Genomic DNA, 13,028 nt, shown 5'->3' on the forward strand with positions numbered 1-13,028 from the left:
GAGGCAGCTGCTGGCAAAGGACAGAAACCCCAGTGGGGTGACCCATCTGCCCCTGTGACCCGTTGCCCCCATCTCGGGCACAGCCCTGTCTGAGGTGGTCCTTGGCTCACCCCACCCTGTCCCGGGGCGTGTGCTCGGGACTCCCCGCACTGGAGAGTACGGCCTGTCTGCAGGCGGCCTGAGCGGGGAGGCTGGACCCCCAAGCCCCCTGACAGAGGCCCCTGGGGTGGACAGACAGTCTGCCGTCCAGGCGCCCCCCTGAAGCTCCCGGGCAGGCCTGCATTCCCAGCCGGGGCCGCCAGCCCTCAGACCCAAGAACCGGCCGGTCAGGCACTGCCAGGCGGAGGCTGGGCGGCAGCCCGACCCTGTGCGATGCAGAAGTGGGCATGCCCGCAGCAGCGAAAGGAAGGGGCACCCTTCCGGCCCTGTGGCCGCAAGGCCGGGCGGGGACGGAGCCCAGTCCTGGGTGCAGCGCAGCCACATCCTCCCCAGGCCTGGGCCAGCTCCGCCCCTCGGTGCAGGCCTCTCCCCGGCAGCCTGGGCCCCGGCTGTCTGCAAGGCCCTGGCAGGCGGGGGGGGGGGGGGGGGGGGGGGGGTTGCTCGCAGAGCTGCAGGTGTGGAAGCCTCGGGTCAGGGGGGTTCCCCCGGGGGAGCCCTGCCTCAGGGGGTACAGGGGAGCCTAGGCAGGCGCTCTCAGGCCCCAGCCTGGCACCACCCTGGCCCTGAGCTGCAGCAGGGCCTGTGAGCGCCACTAGCCAGCAGGGGGCGGCATCGGCACCTCCTGGGTGAGGGTGTTGGAGGCGGGCCACAGACCAAGGGTCCTCAGTGTGCTGTGCTGCTGCCTCTGACAGTCACTCAAGTCAGGAAAATTCTGGCGTTTATTAGAGACATACGCACTGACTGCTTGCAGGGCGCTGGGGCGCAGAGGCTTGGGTGACCTGCTCCCAGGGGAGAGAGGCAGGTCATGACCTTCAGGATTCACAGGGAGGGGCTGCGAGGGGAGGGGAGACTGCAGGGCTGGGGAGCCCCTGCCGGGCTCAGGGCCGGGCTGGGTGTTTCTGTGAACAGCACGTGCGAGCCCCCCGGGGCCGCGTTTGGGGAGCTCCCCTGGAGTGCAAGCTGAGGCTGTCGCCCCACGGGGTCTTTCACTACAGGAGACACATCCTTTTCTCGGAGGCCCTGCTGGGACCCACCAGAGGGAAGCCGAGTGGGCTTCCTGGAGGAAGGGGCCTCTGAGGTGTTTCTTGGAGAGCAGGAACATTTTGGCGGGGAGGGGACAATGTGACAGGTGGGGGGTGGGGGACCGAAGCCGTCCCTTGGAGTCCCTTGGAGTTTGGGCTGGTGGGGCAGGTCCTGGCAGCCACAGGGCCGCTACACGGCATCCAGGGATGGGGCACCTTCGGGGTGAGGAAGGTCGGCCTGGCTGGCACGAAGGGCAGAGGCAGGAAGGACGAGGGCCGTACTCAGGGGCCAGCGTTCCCCGGGGCAGGTGGGACTGCAGCTCCTGGCCCTGGGAGCCGGGTCCTGGGGGCTGTGGCCTCTGACCCGCCCCAGAGCCATCCTGGTCCCCCGAACCCTGAGGTCCCCCCAGGGGCCCTGGGAGCTCCCCAGTATGTCCTGCACCCTCCCCCTCCTCTACCTCCCCATTGGGGGAGAGATGGGTGTCTTGGGAACCCTGACAAACAGGCCCCCTGGGGTGGGGGCAGGGGGGCTCCGTGTCGTGCGGTCACTGCCCCTCCTCCAGGGGACCCGGGACAAGTCAGGTCCCTGGCTCCTCCGCTCGAGTTTCCTTCTTGGTGTCCACACGCCGCCCGTTAGTGGGGAGGGGACCGTGGCCACGACGGACAAGGACGGTGGGCTAGTGCCCAGGAAGAACGGCTGATGGGGGAGGGGCTTTGTGGACTGTGCAGTGGGGTCTGGGAAGAAGAAAGGCTGGTGGGGTGGACCACTTCACACGCTGAGGGGTGTGGCTGTGGTGGGGGGGAGGGGAGCCCCCTCAGCAAACTGTAAAGTGGGGTCCCGGTGCCTGGGAAGAACGGCTCCTGTGGGGGTTGGGGGTGGGGGCACTTGGCAAACTCCCGAGTGCAGCCTGGTGCTGGGAGCCTCCCCTGCCCAGACGCCCCTCCCCACCTGCCGAGACTTGGGTGGGGTCGTGACGGGCCCCGCTTCCGCCCCCAGGCCCGCCTGCCGCCGGCCCCCAGCCCCTGCTGGCCTGGCTGCTGCTGCCGCTGCTGCTGCTCCTCCTCTTCCTGCTGCTGGCCGCCTACTTCTTCAGGTAGGAGTGTCCTGCGCCGACTTGCCCGCCGGCTCGGATGAGGAAATGAGCACCCACGGGCTGTGATGACGGCGGGGCGTGGGGCCCAGTGGCAGAGGGCGGCGGGCCGAGGGGCAGAGGGACACGGGCGGCGGCGGCTCAGCCATGAGCAGCAGGAACAGCTTCTCCCGGCTCACCTGGTGGGTGCCGCCGCCCCGGGGCTCCGGGCTCGGCCGGGGGGGGCCCTGTGCCAACACCTAACGTGTCTGTCCCTCAGGTTCAGGAAGCACAGGAAGGCCACGGTCAGCGCCAACGACAAGAAGATGCCCAACGGGATCCTGGAGGAGCAAGGTACGCACACCGGCGGGTCCGGCCGCGCCCCTCCGGGGCCGCCACCTCCGGCCCTGCTGCCCCCCCCTCCGCCCCTGAGGGGCTGGCGGGGCCACCCCGGAACGGCACCGCGTCCAGACTCCCCTCCTTTCCTCTCTGGCATGAGACAGAAGTGTGAAACGTGTCCGTTTGTGGCTTTCCTGAGACGCCGTTCACATCCTGCCGTTTCTCCGGGCTGTGACGCGCACTTCTCAGCGAGTCTGAGATGAGACGGGGGTTCCGGGTCAAGCGCCCTCAGGGGCTCCCCAGAAACCCGTGGGTTTAGGGCCCAGCCCCAGGGTGTTTAGCCGGGAGGGTCCGGTCTGCTGGAGGTGTTGTTCCCAGCCCCCTGCGGTCCCGAGTGCCGTGACGAGCTGGCACCCCCGCTCACGTACAGGCCCACTGCTCTTCTCCCCGCACCCCGAGGAGCCCGAGGAAGGGGTGTGAGGCAGACGCTGTGAAATGCCGGTCCCTGCCAGTGGTGACAGCGTCCTTGAGCCCCCTGGCCGCCCGGGGCTCTGTGGTTGTGGGAGCAAACGTGCCGTCAGAAGGGTCTCAGAGCAGGTGGCCGCCTGACCCCGAGATAACAGCGGGGACATCCACAACAGTGGACAGTTGTGAAGGAAGGACTGTGGTCTGACTTCTGTGCCTGGGGCCCTGACCCTCGGGTGGATGACAATACGGCCTCCGGGGCCACCTCCCTGCCAGTGCCCAGGGGGCAGGGAGGAGGGTGTGCGGGGGTGGGGGGGTGGGAGGAAGCTCCTCCTTAGGGTGCCTCAAGCGTGTTGGAGGAATGGGCCCCGGGGGCGGCTCCTGGAAGGCCAGGATGGGCCTTTGGCGAGGGGGCCTGGTGGGGCAGGGCCCGCAGCAGGAGAAGCACGCCCCAGCGCTGTCTCCCCTCGTCTCACTCCAAACTAGGAGTGCACACAGTCCGGGAACTCACCGGCAGGCCCATGGCCCCTCCCCTTTGCCTCGGGTCCCAGCCTTGCTCGCCCACCCCTCCCCACGAAACACCAAAACCCAAATTGAGGGTGGTCGTCCCTGGGAGCTCCTGGTGGGGGTCAGCGACCGGGGCTGTTTGTTGCAAACAACGCAAGCCTGAGGGGGCCTGCGTGCCAGCTGAGTCCCCAGCACACACCCGCACACCTGGGCGAGGGCCCTCCCGTTCCGGCCTGGGCGGACAAGCCGAGGTTGGAGGCGGCCTCCGCCTTCCAGGCTGCGGCGTCCCCGCTGGGTGAAAGCAGGTGACATGGCCACAGGGACCCCTGTCCCTCACAGAGACACAGCCCACATGGCCGCGCCGAAAGGCACATTTCTCTGCCTCCCGTTGCTCGGGCTGCGTGACCAGAGGGAGGACTGGCACCCCCCTCTGGCCGTCATTTCTCCAGGGCCGTTGTAGGGCGGTCTGGCTCCTGGACCACCCACCTGGGAGCGCGGCCAACCCGCCCCCCCCCCCCACGTTTCTCTCGACCCCGCAGAGCAGCAGAGGGTGATGCTCCTCAGCAGGTCCCCGTCAGGGCCCCAGAAGTACTTCCCCATCCCCGTGGGGCAGCTGGAGGAGGAGATCCGGGTCCGGTCAGCCGACGAGTGCAAGAGGTTCCGGGAGGAGTTCAACGTGAGTTGGCGCGGCCCCTCTGCCCTCCCGCCCCGCGGCCGGGGCCCGGGACGCAGGACGTTAGGGTTGAGGTTAACATCTCAGAGGCTCAGGACTCCCCGCCTCCATTGGGAGCCCCCAGAACGGGGGTCCGGGGAAGCCGAGTTCGGCTGCGCTGCCCCCCACCGGTGCTCCTCCCTGACGCAGGAGACGGGACAGTGGGCTGAGGCGTTCGTGAAGTCCCCTTCCATGCACACCCCCCCGAGGGCTCTCCGTGCCCCAGGACCCGGTGGAACAGAGACACCGTGGTCTCGATGACGTGGGAGACCAGGCCCGAGGGACCACAGTGTGACCGTCCCTCGCGGAAAGCCACGGAGCCCCCCACAGCCCGGGGAACTGCGTTGTGGTAGGAGCTGCACGTCCTCCGGGCCACCGTCCCACGGTCAGGTCAGCATGGGGCGGGGGCCGCCTCCGGGGACACAGGCCCTTTGTCGCCCGCCTTTTGGTGTCCGTCTGAGTCCGCGCAGCCTGAGTCCCTGCTGGTGTTCACCGGCGGCCGACCCCCTGCTGGGGTGACTCCCCCCACGGACTTGGCCGTGGCAGCGGCCGAGGCGGGTTTCCCCAGCCGGTCCAGTCCCCGTGGTAGCCACGTGGTGCAACCGACTGTCCGCCAGAAACGCAGCCACGTCAAGGACACCTCCCCGGCATTGTTCATTTCTAACCTAATGTCCTGGGATAGCGAGTCAGACGGAGGGACGGACAGACGGGCAGAGGCAGAGACGGGCGTTGGAAAGTGTCGTCCTGCAGTTTGCTCCTCGGCGTCGGTCCCTTGGGTTTTGTGGCCGCATCTCCCGCTCGCTGGATGTGGCCGCGGGCGGCCCGTGGAGCGGGAGCCGGGATGTGTCCCCAGCGGGGCGCTCACTCTCCGGCACCCCACCTGCTGGGCCCCAGGCCGGGCCGTCTGTCCGTCAGCGCCTTCCCTCCCTCCCGAGTGCGGGGGCTGGGCAGGTGCCTTCCTAGGTGACCCCCGAGCTCCGATGTGGGGCTGAGCCGGGGGACTCCGTACGGGGCAGAGGGTTCTGCAGCCGCTGCAGCCAGGGACCAGAGAGGGCGTGCCTCCCACGGCACACACGTGCCTTTTCGCACAGACGCCGCCAGGAGGGCGCGGGAACCGACAGCACGCCTAAATGGACTTCGCTTGTTCCCTAGTGCAGGTCCCGTCTGCCTCTGTCATGCTTCCCTGTAGCGGTTTGCAAAGCGTCCGCTTTCTGGAGGAATTAGGTCACCGTGAAAGACATCTCCGAGCGGTCCCGCTTTCTCCGTCTCGAGGGCTGGCAGGAGGAGTCAGTGATGCGTTCTCGAGAGCGCTCCGAGTTCCTAGTGACCAGGTTTCCCGCCCTCTCTTCTCGTCCCATGTCCCCTGGCGACGTCTGTCCCCGTCCAGGCCGGTGCAGGGCCCTGAGTCCCCGTCCCCTGGCCCCACCGCCGCGTCTCGAGTGCGAGCAGCAGCCCCCGAGGGGCAGGGAGCGGGGCCAGGAGGAGGGCCTGGCGGGCGAGGCTCTCGCCGCAGCTGCAGAATTTAACACCGAAACACTGAGTCCTCCGGATAACTAACGTTCCAGTGTGACGGTTTGAAATAGCGAAACGAATGCGAGCAGTCCACGCAGGACGAAGCCGCAGTGTGCCAACAGCAGCGAGCGGGGCCCACCGGTGGCTCCCACCGCTCCGGGCTCCCGCGTGACTCGTTTCCACTCGCTCACTGATGGAGCCCTGGCTGCAGAGTCTGACATTGTGGCCACTGTGGATTTGGGGCATTCATTTTTTACTTTTTTAAACATTACACTCACCTGTTATTTTATTTTCAACACCAAGGCCTTGGGGAGGCCCCTTTTGAGTTTGCTCCCCAGACAGGGGCCTCACTGTCCCGGCCCCCACCCAGCCTCGCCCCTGCCCTCGGGCACTGCGGGAGCCCCTCCGCGCAGCCAAGGGCACATGGAGATGGGGTAGAGGGGACTGTGCTGGACTTGAGCCTAGTGGCATGGACCCTGCTCCTGGCTCCAGGGGACCCTGGACAAGCTGCTTGTAAGGATACTCTGTGGGCCCCGCTTGCTGTCCTCTCGAGGGGGGGACAGCCGTGGCCTGAGCCACGTCTGTGCCTTGTCCCTCCGCGAAGAGCCGCCGAGCCACCAGGACCAGCCCCCTCTTGGGTCCACAGAGGGACACGCGTGGCCTGGGCCCTAACCCCAAGGCCCCTCTTGTCTTGCCCACTGCCTCGAGCTTCTCTCCCGAGAGCTGTGCAAGGGAGACCGCTGAGCGTCACAGAGGTGGGTCCCAGCGTCTGGGCGTGTGTGTGCTTCTGAGTGGAACAGAGGGTGCAGGGCGCTGGGTCCCGGGGGTCAGCCCGGTGGGTGCGGGCGGCAGCCTGCCGGAGCTCCTACCCGGGCTGCCTCCTGCCAGCCCCGAGGGCTGGGCGACTCCCTGAATCTCCGGTGTGTGCCCGGCTGGGCCCGGTGTGCGCAGCGGGAGCTGGAGCGGCTGTTTTAGGACGCCTTCCGTGACTTCCGGTCCCACCGTCAGTGTCCCAAGGTGGCAGAGCCCGGTCCTGGCCAAGTCTGTGCAGGCTCCAGATCAGATGTCTTAGGGGCGCGCCCTCCGGGCCAAGAAAATGCCCTCTCCACCCAGGTTCTTGCGAGAGCCTCTGCCCCAGCCGCCGCGGGGCCCGACCCAATGATACAGCCGAGAAAGGCACAGGGCAGGCGCCACGGGGAGGGGCCCTGGCACAATGCCCAAGCCAGGACCGTTCCCTGGGCGTGTGGGACAGTCCCCACCAGGCCCCTGGTCTGTTTTCCTGAGCCTGCCGCCGTCTGCCCGCACTGGGAGCACGTTCTGGCTCACAGGAATGTTTGCGGCAACGACATCTCAGCTCCACACACAAACCAGCCCTGTCAGCCGGTGACATAGCTGGGCACTGACTCACAGGTGACACGGACCAGCTGCTGCGAGCGCCCTGCAGGCACGCATGCCTGGCCCTCCAGAGCTGCCCCGGCTGCCCGCTCCCCCCGAGCCCAGGCGACAGGAGGCCCCGCAGGCTGTGGGCAGGACAGAGCTCGGGGCTGCCCGGGGTGGTGGGTGGCGGATGGGCGTTGCCCGGCTTGGAATCCGGCGCGTGTTAGGTGCCCGGGGCACTTTGTGTCTGTCACCCCGAGGGACATTCCGAGCCGCCCACGGAGCGGGTATCGTCACTCCATCTCCATCTGGGTCAGATGCCGGGCTGGGCCGCTGGAGTCCGAGCCCCGGCCCTCCTCGCCACGGAGATGAGATCTCACCCACCACCCCAGCCACTGCACTGCGGCCGCCGCACCTTGCCAGGAAGACAGAGGCCTCTCGGGGCTTTTCTTCCTTTTTAACTTATTATTATTTTAAAGACTTATTTATCTATTTTTAGAGAGGGAAGGGAGGGAGAGAGAGAGAGAGAAACATCAATGTGTGGTTGCTGGGGGTTATGGCCTGCAACCCAGGCATGTGCCCTGACTGGGAATCGAACCTGCGACACTTTGGTTCCCAGCCCGAGCTCAATTCACTGAGCTATGTCAGCCAGGCAATTTATTACTTTTGATAGACCATTTTTAGAGCAGTTTTAAGCTTACAGACAAGTTGGTCATGAAGCATCAAGTTCGATGATGAACCCATTCATTGCGTTGGTGTGCTACATTTGTTACGACCGACCACTAGCGATTTGTCACCGTCGATGAGGTGCCAGGAGCTGGCTGGCGTCACGTGTAGCGCTAACTCTGCATTTTCTTCCAGTCGCTGCCGTCCGGACACATGCAAGGAACTTTCGAGCAGGCCAATAAAGAAGAAAACAGAGAAAAAAACAGATATCCCAACATCCTTCCCAGTAAGATTTTACTTTTTTTTGTTTGGTTGGTGGCATTTCGACGAAACTCCAAATTCCCTTGCTGCCCCGGGGACGGGTGGTGTCTGTCCGAGCGCCCGGAGACCAGAGCCCCGTCAGCACGGCCTCTGCCCCGGCGTCTCGGCATCCCTCCGCCATGCGGACACGGGTGGCCTGTGCTGGGGAGGCTCCGGCCACTGAGCCCGTGCTTAACACAGACCTGGGCTGCCCGGGGCCCAGCGGGGGCCGCCCACACTGCACCTGGTCCTGAGCCCCAGCCAGGGTGCCTGGTGGCCCTGGGCGTCTCCCGGTCTTGGACCCAGTGCTCGTGGCCACCGGCAGCGAGTCCCCTGGACCGAGGGCAGAAATGACAAACAAGAAACCCGTAGGCCTTTGTCCACGTTGTGGGGACTTTCCGGTGAGCCCGACTTAAACCGCAACCGCTAACGGCTGCCACGGGCAGGAGAGTGCAGGCGTGAGGAGCTGCAGGGCCGGGGGCTGGCAGGAGTGGCCAGGGCGTCACTGCCTGGGCTGTGGCCCTGCGGTGGCCTTCGTAATGGCCTTGCTGCCCAGGCAAACCCTGAATTCCACTCAGCCTTTGTGAGAGCCGGCCCCGGACGGTTGTGCCGTCCTTCTTTCGGCCTGGACCCCCTGCCCGGCCCCTGCCGGCTTTGCCCGCGGGCTAGCAGTATGGCGGCCTCCAGGAGTCCGCTGGGGCCAGGTCTGCGCCCTGAACCCGAGCCCCCGTCCTCGGGTGGGTGCTCCGTCCGTGGGACTTCGGACCCCTCCTGCGAGCCAGCTCCAGCGGGGCTCCCGGGTGCATTCGCAGGGTGAGAAGGGAGTCCGCCCGAGAGGCCGCGGGCCTCCCGGTCCGTGCGGTCTCTGGGTTCTCAGGCCCTGACGGGAGGAATCGTCCCACTTTGCGTGCGTCCAGTTCACGTGAGGCCTGGCAGAGCCCCCGGCCCTCCGATCCAGGGAAACTGGAGTATTGAGGCACCTGTGTCCCATCCCACTGTGGGTGTAGGGGAGGCCCGGGAGCCCCCGGGAGAGGGGCCAGGTGGCCCTGTGGCCCTGCGGCCGAGCTGTGAGGGGCGCTGGGACCCGGGTTGGCAGACGGCACCAAGCAGCTTTGCTGCTGGGCCGTGTGTGGGCCACAGAGAAGAGGGGGAGGTGGGGGTGGGCTGCATGGGCTCGGGGTAGAGGGGGAACCTGGAAGGAGGTTGGGGTCTTTGGGGTGTTTGGGAATCAGTGGCCATTGTCAGTCTCCTTAGTTCAGTCAGTGAGTTTCATCCACGCATCGGTCTGCAGAATGAAGGGACGGGCCGGGGCTCTCCCCGGGGCAGGCACTTTGCTGGGCTCCTGACCCCCGTTTCCCAACTGGCAAATGCTTTCTCCATGAAGAGCAGTTTCGTGGGCCTCCGATGGGAGCGGAACGCATGGCCAGGCGTGGGAACTACCTGCACCCCGCCCACCCCCACCTCCTCCCAGGACCAGGCGCCTGTCCCTGAGGGCCACCGGCCAGGGGCAGCTGGGCGGGCCTCCTGTAGTCCTCCAGCTTGCACCGCGGAAGGAGGTCGGCCTTTACTGGGGGTCTGAAGTGTGACAGGGGACAGGACAGGCTCCTCTGACAGCCCCCTACCCCACAAGTCCTCTCTCCCCACCAGGGGGAGGGTCCTGCCTCAGCCCCCCTCCAGCCCAGCAGCTCCCCGCCAGGGGAAACCAAGGGTGCCGGGGGTCATGTCATCAAGGCCTAGGGGACTGTGCCAGGACGTGACGCGTTTTACGTGGGCGGGATGGTGGGTTGACGGGATGGTGGCGTGGAGACACTGGGATGGGCCCTGGAGATGGCCGGCTGGGGGACCCCTGGCGTTCGGCATGTACAGAACACAGGCTGACCGAGGGGGTGACCGAGAGGGTGTCTGACTTCTCCGAGGTTGGCCGGAGACGCCCTGGGCCCGCTGGGGGCCGGGACAGTGGTGAGCTGGGTCCGGGGACACTGTGCAGGGGACGGAGAGGCCCTGCTCTGACTCGGGGTGGGTTCAGGCTGCACAGGCAGGAAGAGGGGCCGGGGCCCAACTCCCACCTCCCCAGGCACCTCCCTGGCCTCCCCCAGGCTCCCCCAAACTCAGGCTGGCTGCACATTTGCCAGGTTTACAAGCTGACCCCCCCCCCGGGGGTGGGGAGCCCAGCCAGGGGTGTGCCCCCACCCCGAGCTCCGAGGACAGAAGGCAAACTCCGAGGCCGGAGTGTCCTGGGGCAGGGCCGCGGGGAGGCGAGAGGATCCCATTTTCAGGGAAAATGCCCACAGCTGGTAGGTTTAGGAAATAACGCTTTGAAAGTGAAGTGTGACTTCTTAGAGTAAAAAGACAGGAAGCGCTTAGACGCTGCCAGAGTCTAGACCCAACCAGAAGTCTGTTTTTCCCTTCTGCTTTCTGCAGCTGTCCTCCAAGTGCCATCCTTCTGACTCATTTTAGCCGGCTCCGAGCCCACGTTCTGCCTCCGGGCGGTCAGCCCCCGAGCACGGGGTCTCACGGTCCAGTCCGCGTAGGCTGGTGGTTTGGGGTTTGGCCACCCTGACCACCCCGTGTGGGCCGTCACGGGCCCCGAGGACTGCACCGGCCTGTCCTCCGTGAGCGGCAGGATGCAGCTGGTCCGACGATATGATGCCCAGGCCCCCCTGTCACACGTGCACCCCCTCGGTGACCTCAGTCCCGTGCCCACGAGGAGGGGGACCGAGCAGGGACGGGGGTGGGGAATGACTGATCGGTGCTGCAGGTGCACGCAAAGCACCCACTGTGCGCCCAGCCCCGGCCTGTGCAGTGGTGACCCCCCGCCCCCCCCCCCCCCACCCACTCGGCTTCCCTCGGCCAGTCTGGACACCTCAGGATGCCCGCTCCTGGGGACACCAGCCACCGCATGGCGCCCAGCCCCGGGCCAGAACGCTGTCAGGGGCCCCGAGAAACGTCTGATTTCTCCCCAAGTCAGAAAACACACGCGGTCGGCGGGCAGCCCGGCTGACACCCGTCTGCCCCCGGCACTGACATAGCTGCCGGCGTGTGTGATGTCCCTTGTGGAGGGCGCGGCCCCTGGAGGCAGAGAGACAAGGACCCACCGGCGCCGTAACGGGGCTGGGGGAGCCTCCCCACGTGTGCGTACACACGCACACTACACACTCCCACCCACACTCACGGCGCACACACCTCGCACACCCCGCACAGCACCTCCCACTCTGGGCTGCTGCGTGTCCCCGGGCCGGCATCTCCCGGACAGGTGGCCGGTCCAGCCCGGGAGTCTGTGTGTCCTGCGCACCCCCTCCTCTCTGAGGCAGACCCGAGGGACGAGAACTGGGGGCTACAGCCCCGAGCCCCAGGCCCCAGTGTCCGAGTGTCCGGCAGTCATCCGCCACCCCCGAGAGCCCAGGAGAGTGGCCCCCGTGGCCCCCCCGAGTGCATCTGCACTGGTCAGCACTGGGGCCCGCGGGGGCTCCCAGAAGTCGGCCGCCACTGTGCCGGCGGGCGTCCGGGTGGCGGGGGCGGCCCCCGCCGGACGCCGAGCTTCTCGCCTCTGCCGGCGTCCCTCCGGCCCCACCGGGGGCACCCAGCCCCGCCCTCCCTCGGCGGGGCACAGCACTGTGTGTGTGGCAGCCGTGACGACCCACTCGTCCTGATGCCGTGTTGCTCTTCCCGAACAGACGACCACACCAGGGTGGTTCTGAGCCAAGTGGACGGCGCGCCCTGTTCAGACTACATCAACGCCTCCTACATAGATGTGAGTCCCCTTCTCCCTGTCCCCGGCCCGGCGTGACAAACACGCCGGCACCGTTTGGGGGCCGAGTGCGGACCGGGACCCGTGGGCACTCGGGCGTCCGGCCCTGGGAGTGGGAACTGTCGGAGCCGGCACGGCCACGCCGGGGGGTGTGGTCACAGTGCAGACGGCCGGGCGGCACCCACCCCCTCCCCGTTAGTGTCTGTGTCCTGGGGTTCCCTTTCTAGAAACACGAGCCCCCACAATGTTCGCCACAGCTTCGCTTGTATGACCGACAACGCAGAGCAGGAGGGGCCGGGTAAACAAAGTGTGGGGGAACCACACGCAGTGGGTCAGGGCGCATCCATGCCAACTGACCCTTAGAAGACCCTCAACGGGAACGATTGGATTAGCACAGCAATACAGCGCAGGAGAAGTTGTGCACACACACCAATTACAAATGCGTGCACGCCTGTGTGTCGCCCGGGGGTGCGTCCCAGAAGGCGTCCCCGGAGAAAGAGGCTGGGGGGACACACAGAACCAGCTTGTTATTTCTGGAATCCCTGGTGCACGCTGTGCTTACTTTTCTGTGTGAGTTTTCCGGCTGCTGCGTCACGACTGTGTATTGCTTTCCTCGCGACAGTGAAAGGGTCTTTCTCGGCAGGGAGAACTTTGGAAAATTATAAACCCGATTTTATTTTCCCAGGGTTACAAAGAGAAGAATAAATTCATAGCAGCTCAAGGTAAGCTCCTCCGTGTTACTTCCTCAGCTCGCACCCTCGCGCACTCACTCACATTCACACTCACACGCACGCACACCCATTCTGGGTCAGCTGCTGGAGTGGGGGCTGAGACCCACCAACACGGGGTGGCCACGAGCCACTCGGACACGCAGCGGCCACCCCCCCTCTTGTCTTAGTGCCCGTTGCCGCCCGTGAATTCACCTGACTGGGTGCAGTGGCTCGGCTCCCTGCAGACTGCCCAGCTCCGGGGTAGGAGGGGGGGCAGGGGGAGCGTGGGTGACCGGTGTGTCCCTCCCAGGCCACCGGCTCTGGAATTCCGTGGGGTGTGAACAGGCCCCGCCGGGCCTCGTGTGCCTCAGAGCTGGGGGGATGGGGGGACCGCCGCCCAGGGCCCCAAGGCCAGGGTGTGGGGGGCTGGGACCCTCGTGT

At 66.5% G+C, this 13,028-nt stretch overlaps 1 protein-coding gene across 2 annotated transcripts in view; it reads left to right on the forward strand.

Moving 5' to 3' along the window:
• Positions 1–13,028, forward strand: part of PTPRE (protein tyrosine phosphatase receptor type E) — a 113,711-nt gene that overhangs the window by 86,685 nt on the left and 13,998 nt on the right. The window contains exons 5-10 of one of the 2 annotated variants that reach the window (XM_028512362.2): positions 2,179–2,275; positions 2,532–2,605; positions 4,102–4,238; positions 8,025–8,115; positions 11,804–11,880; positions 12,563–12,599. In XM_028512362.2, coding sequence (XP_028368163.1) covers positions 2,179–2,275; positions 2,532–2,605; positions 4,102–4,238; positions 8,025–8,115; positions 11,804–11,880; positions 12,563–12,599 — 513 coding nt within the window. Of the gene's footprint in view, positions 1–2,178; positions 2,276–2,324; positions 2,455–2,531; positions 2,606–4,101; positions 4,239–8,024; positions 8,116–11,803; positions 11,881–12,562; positions 12,600–13,028 lie in introns of those variants that run through there. The other variant, XM_028512365.2, reaches the window with a different exon arrangement.

The sequence above is a fragment of the Phyllostomus discolor genome, chromosome 5, assembly GCF_004126475.2.
Source record: "Phyllostomus discolor isolate MPI-MPIP mPhyDis1 chromosome 5, mPhyDis1.pri.v3, whole genome shotgun sequence".
In the NCBI taxonomy this organism is placed as follows: Eukaryota; Metazoa; Chordata; class Mammalia; order Chiroptera; family Phyllostomidae; genus Phyllostomus; species Phyllostomus discolor.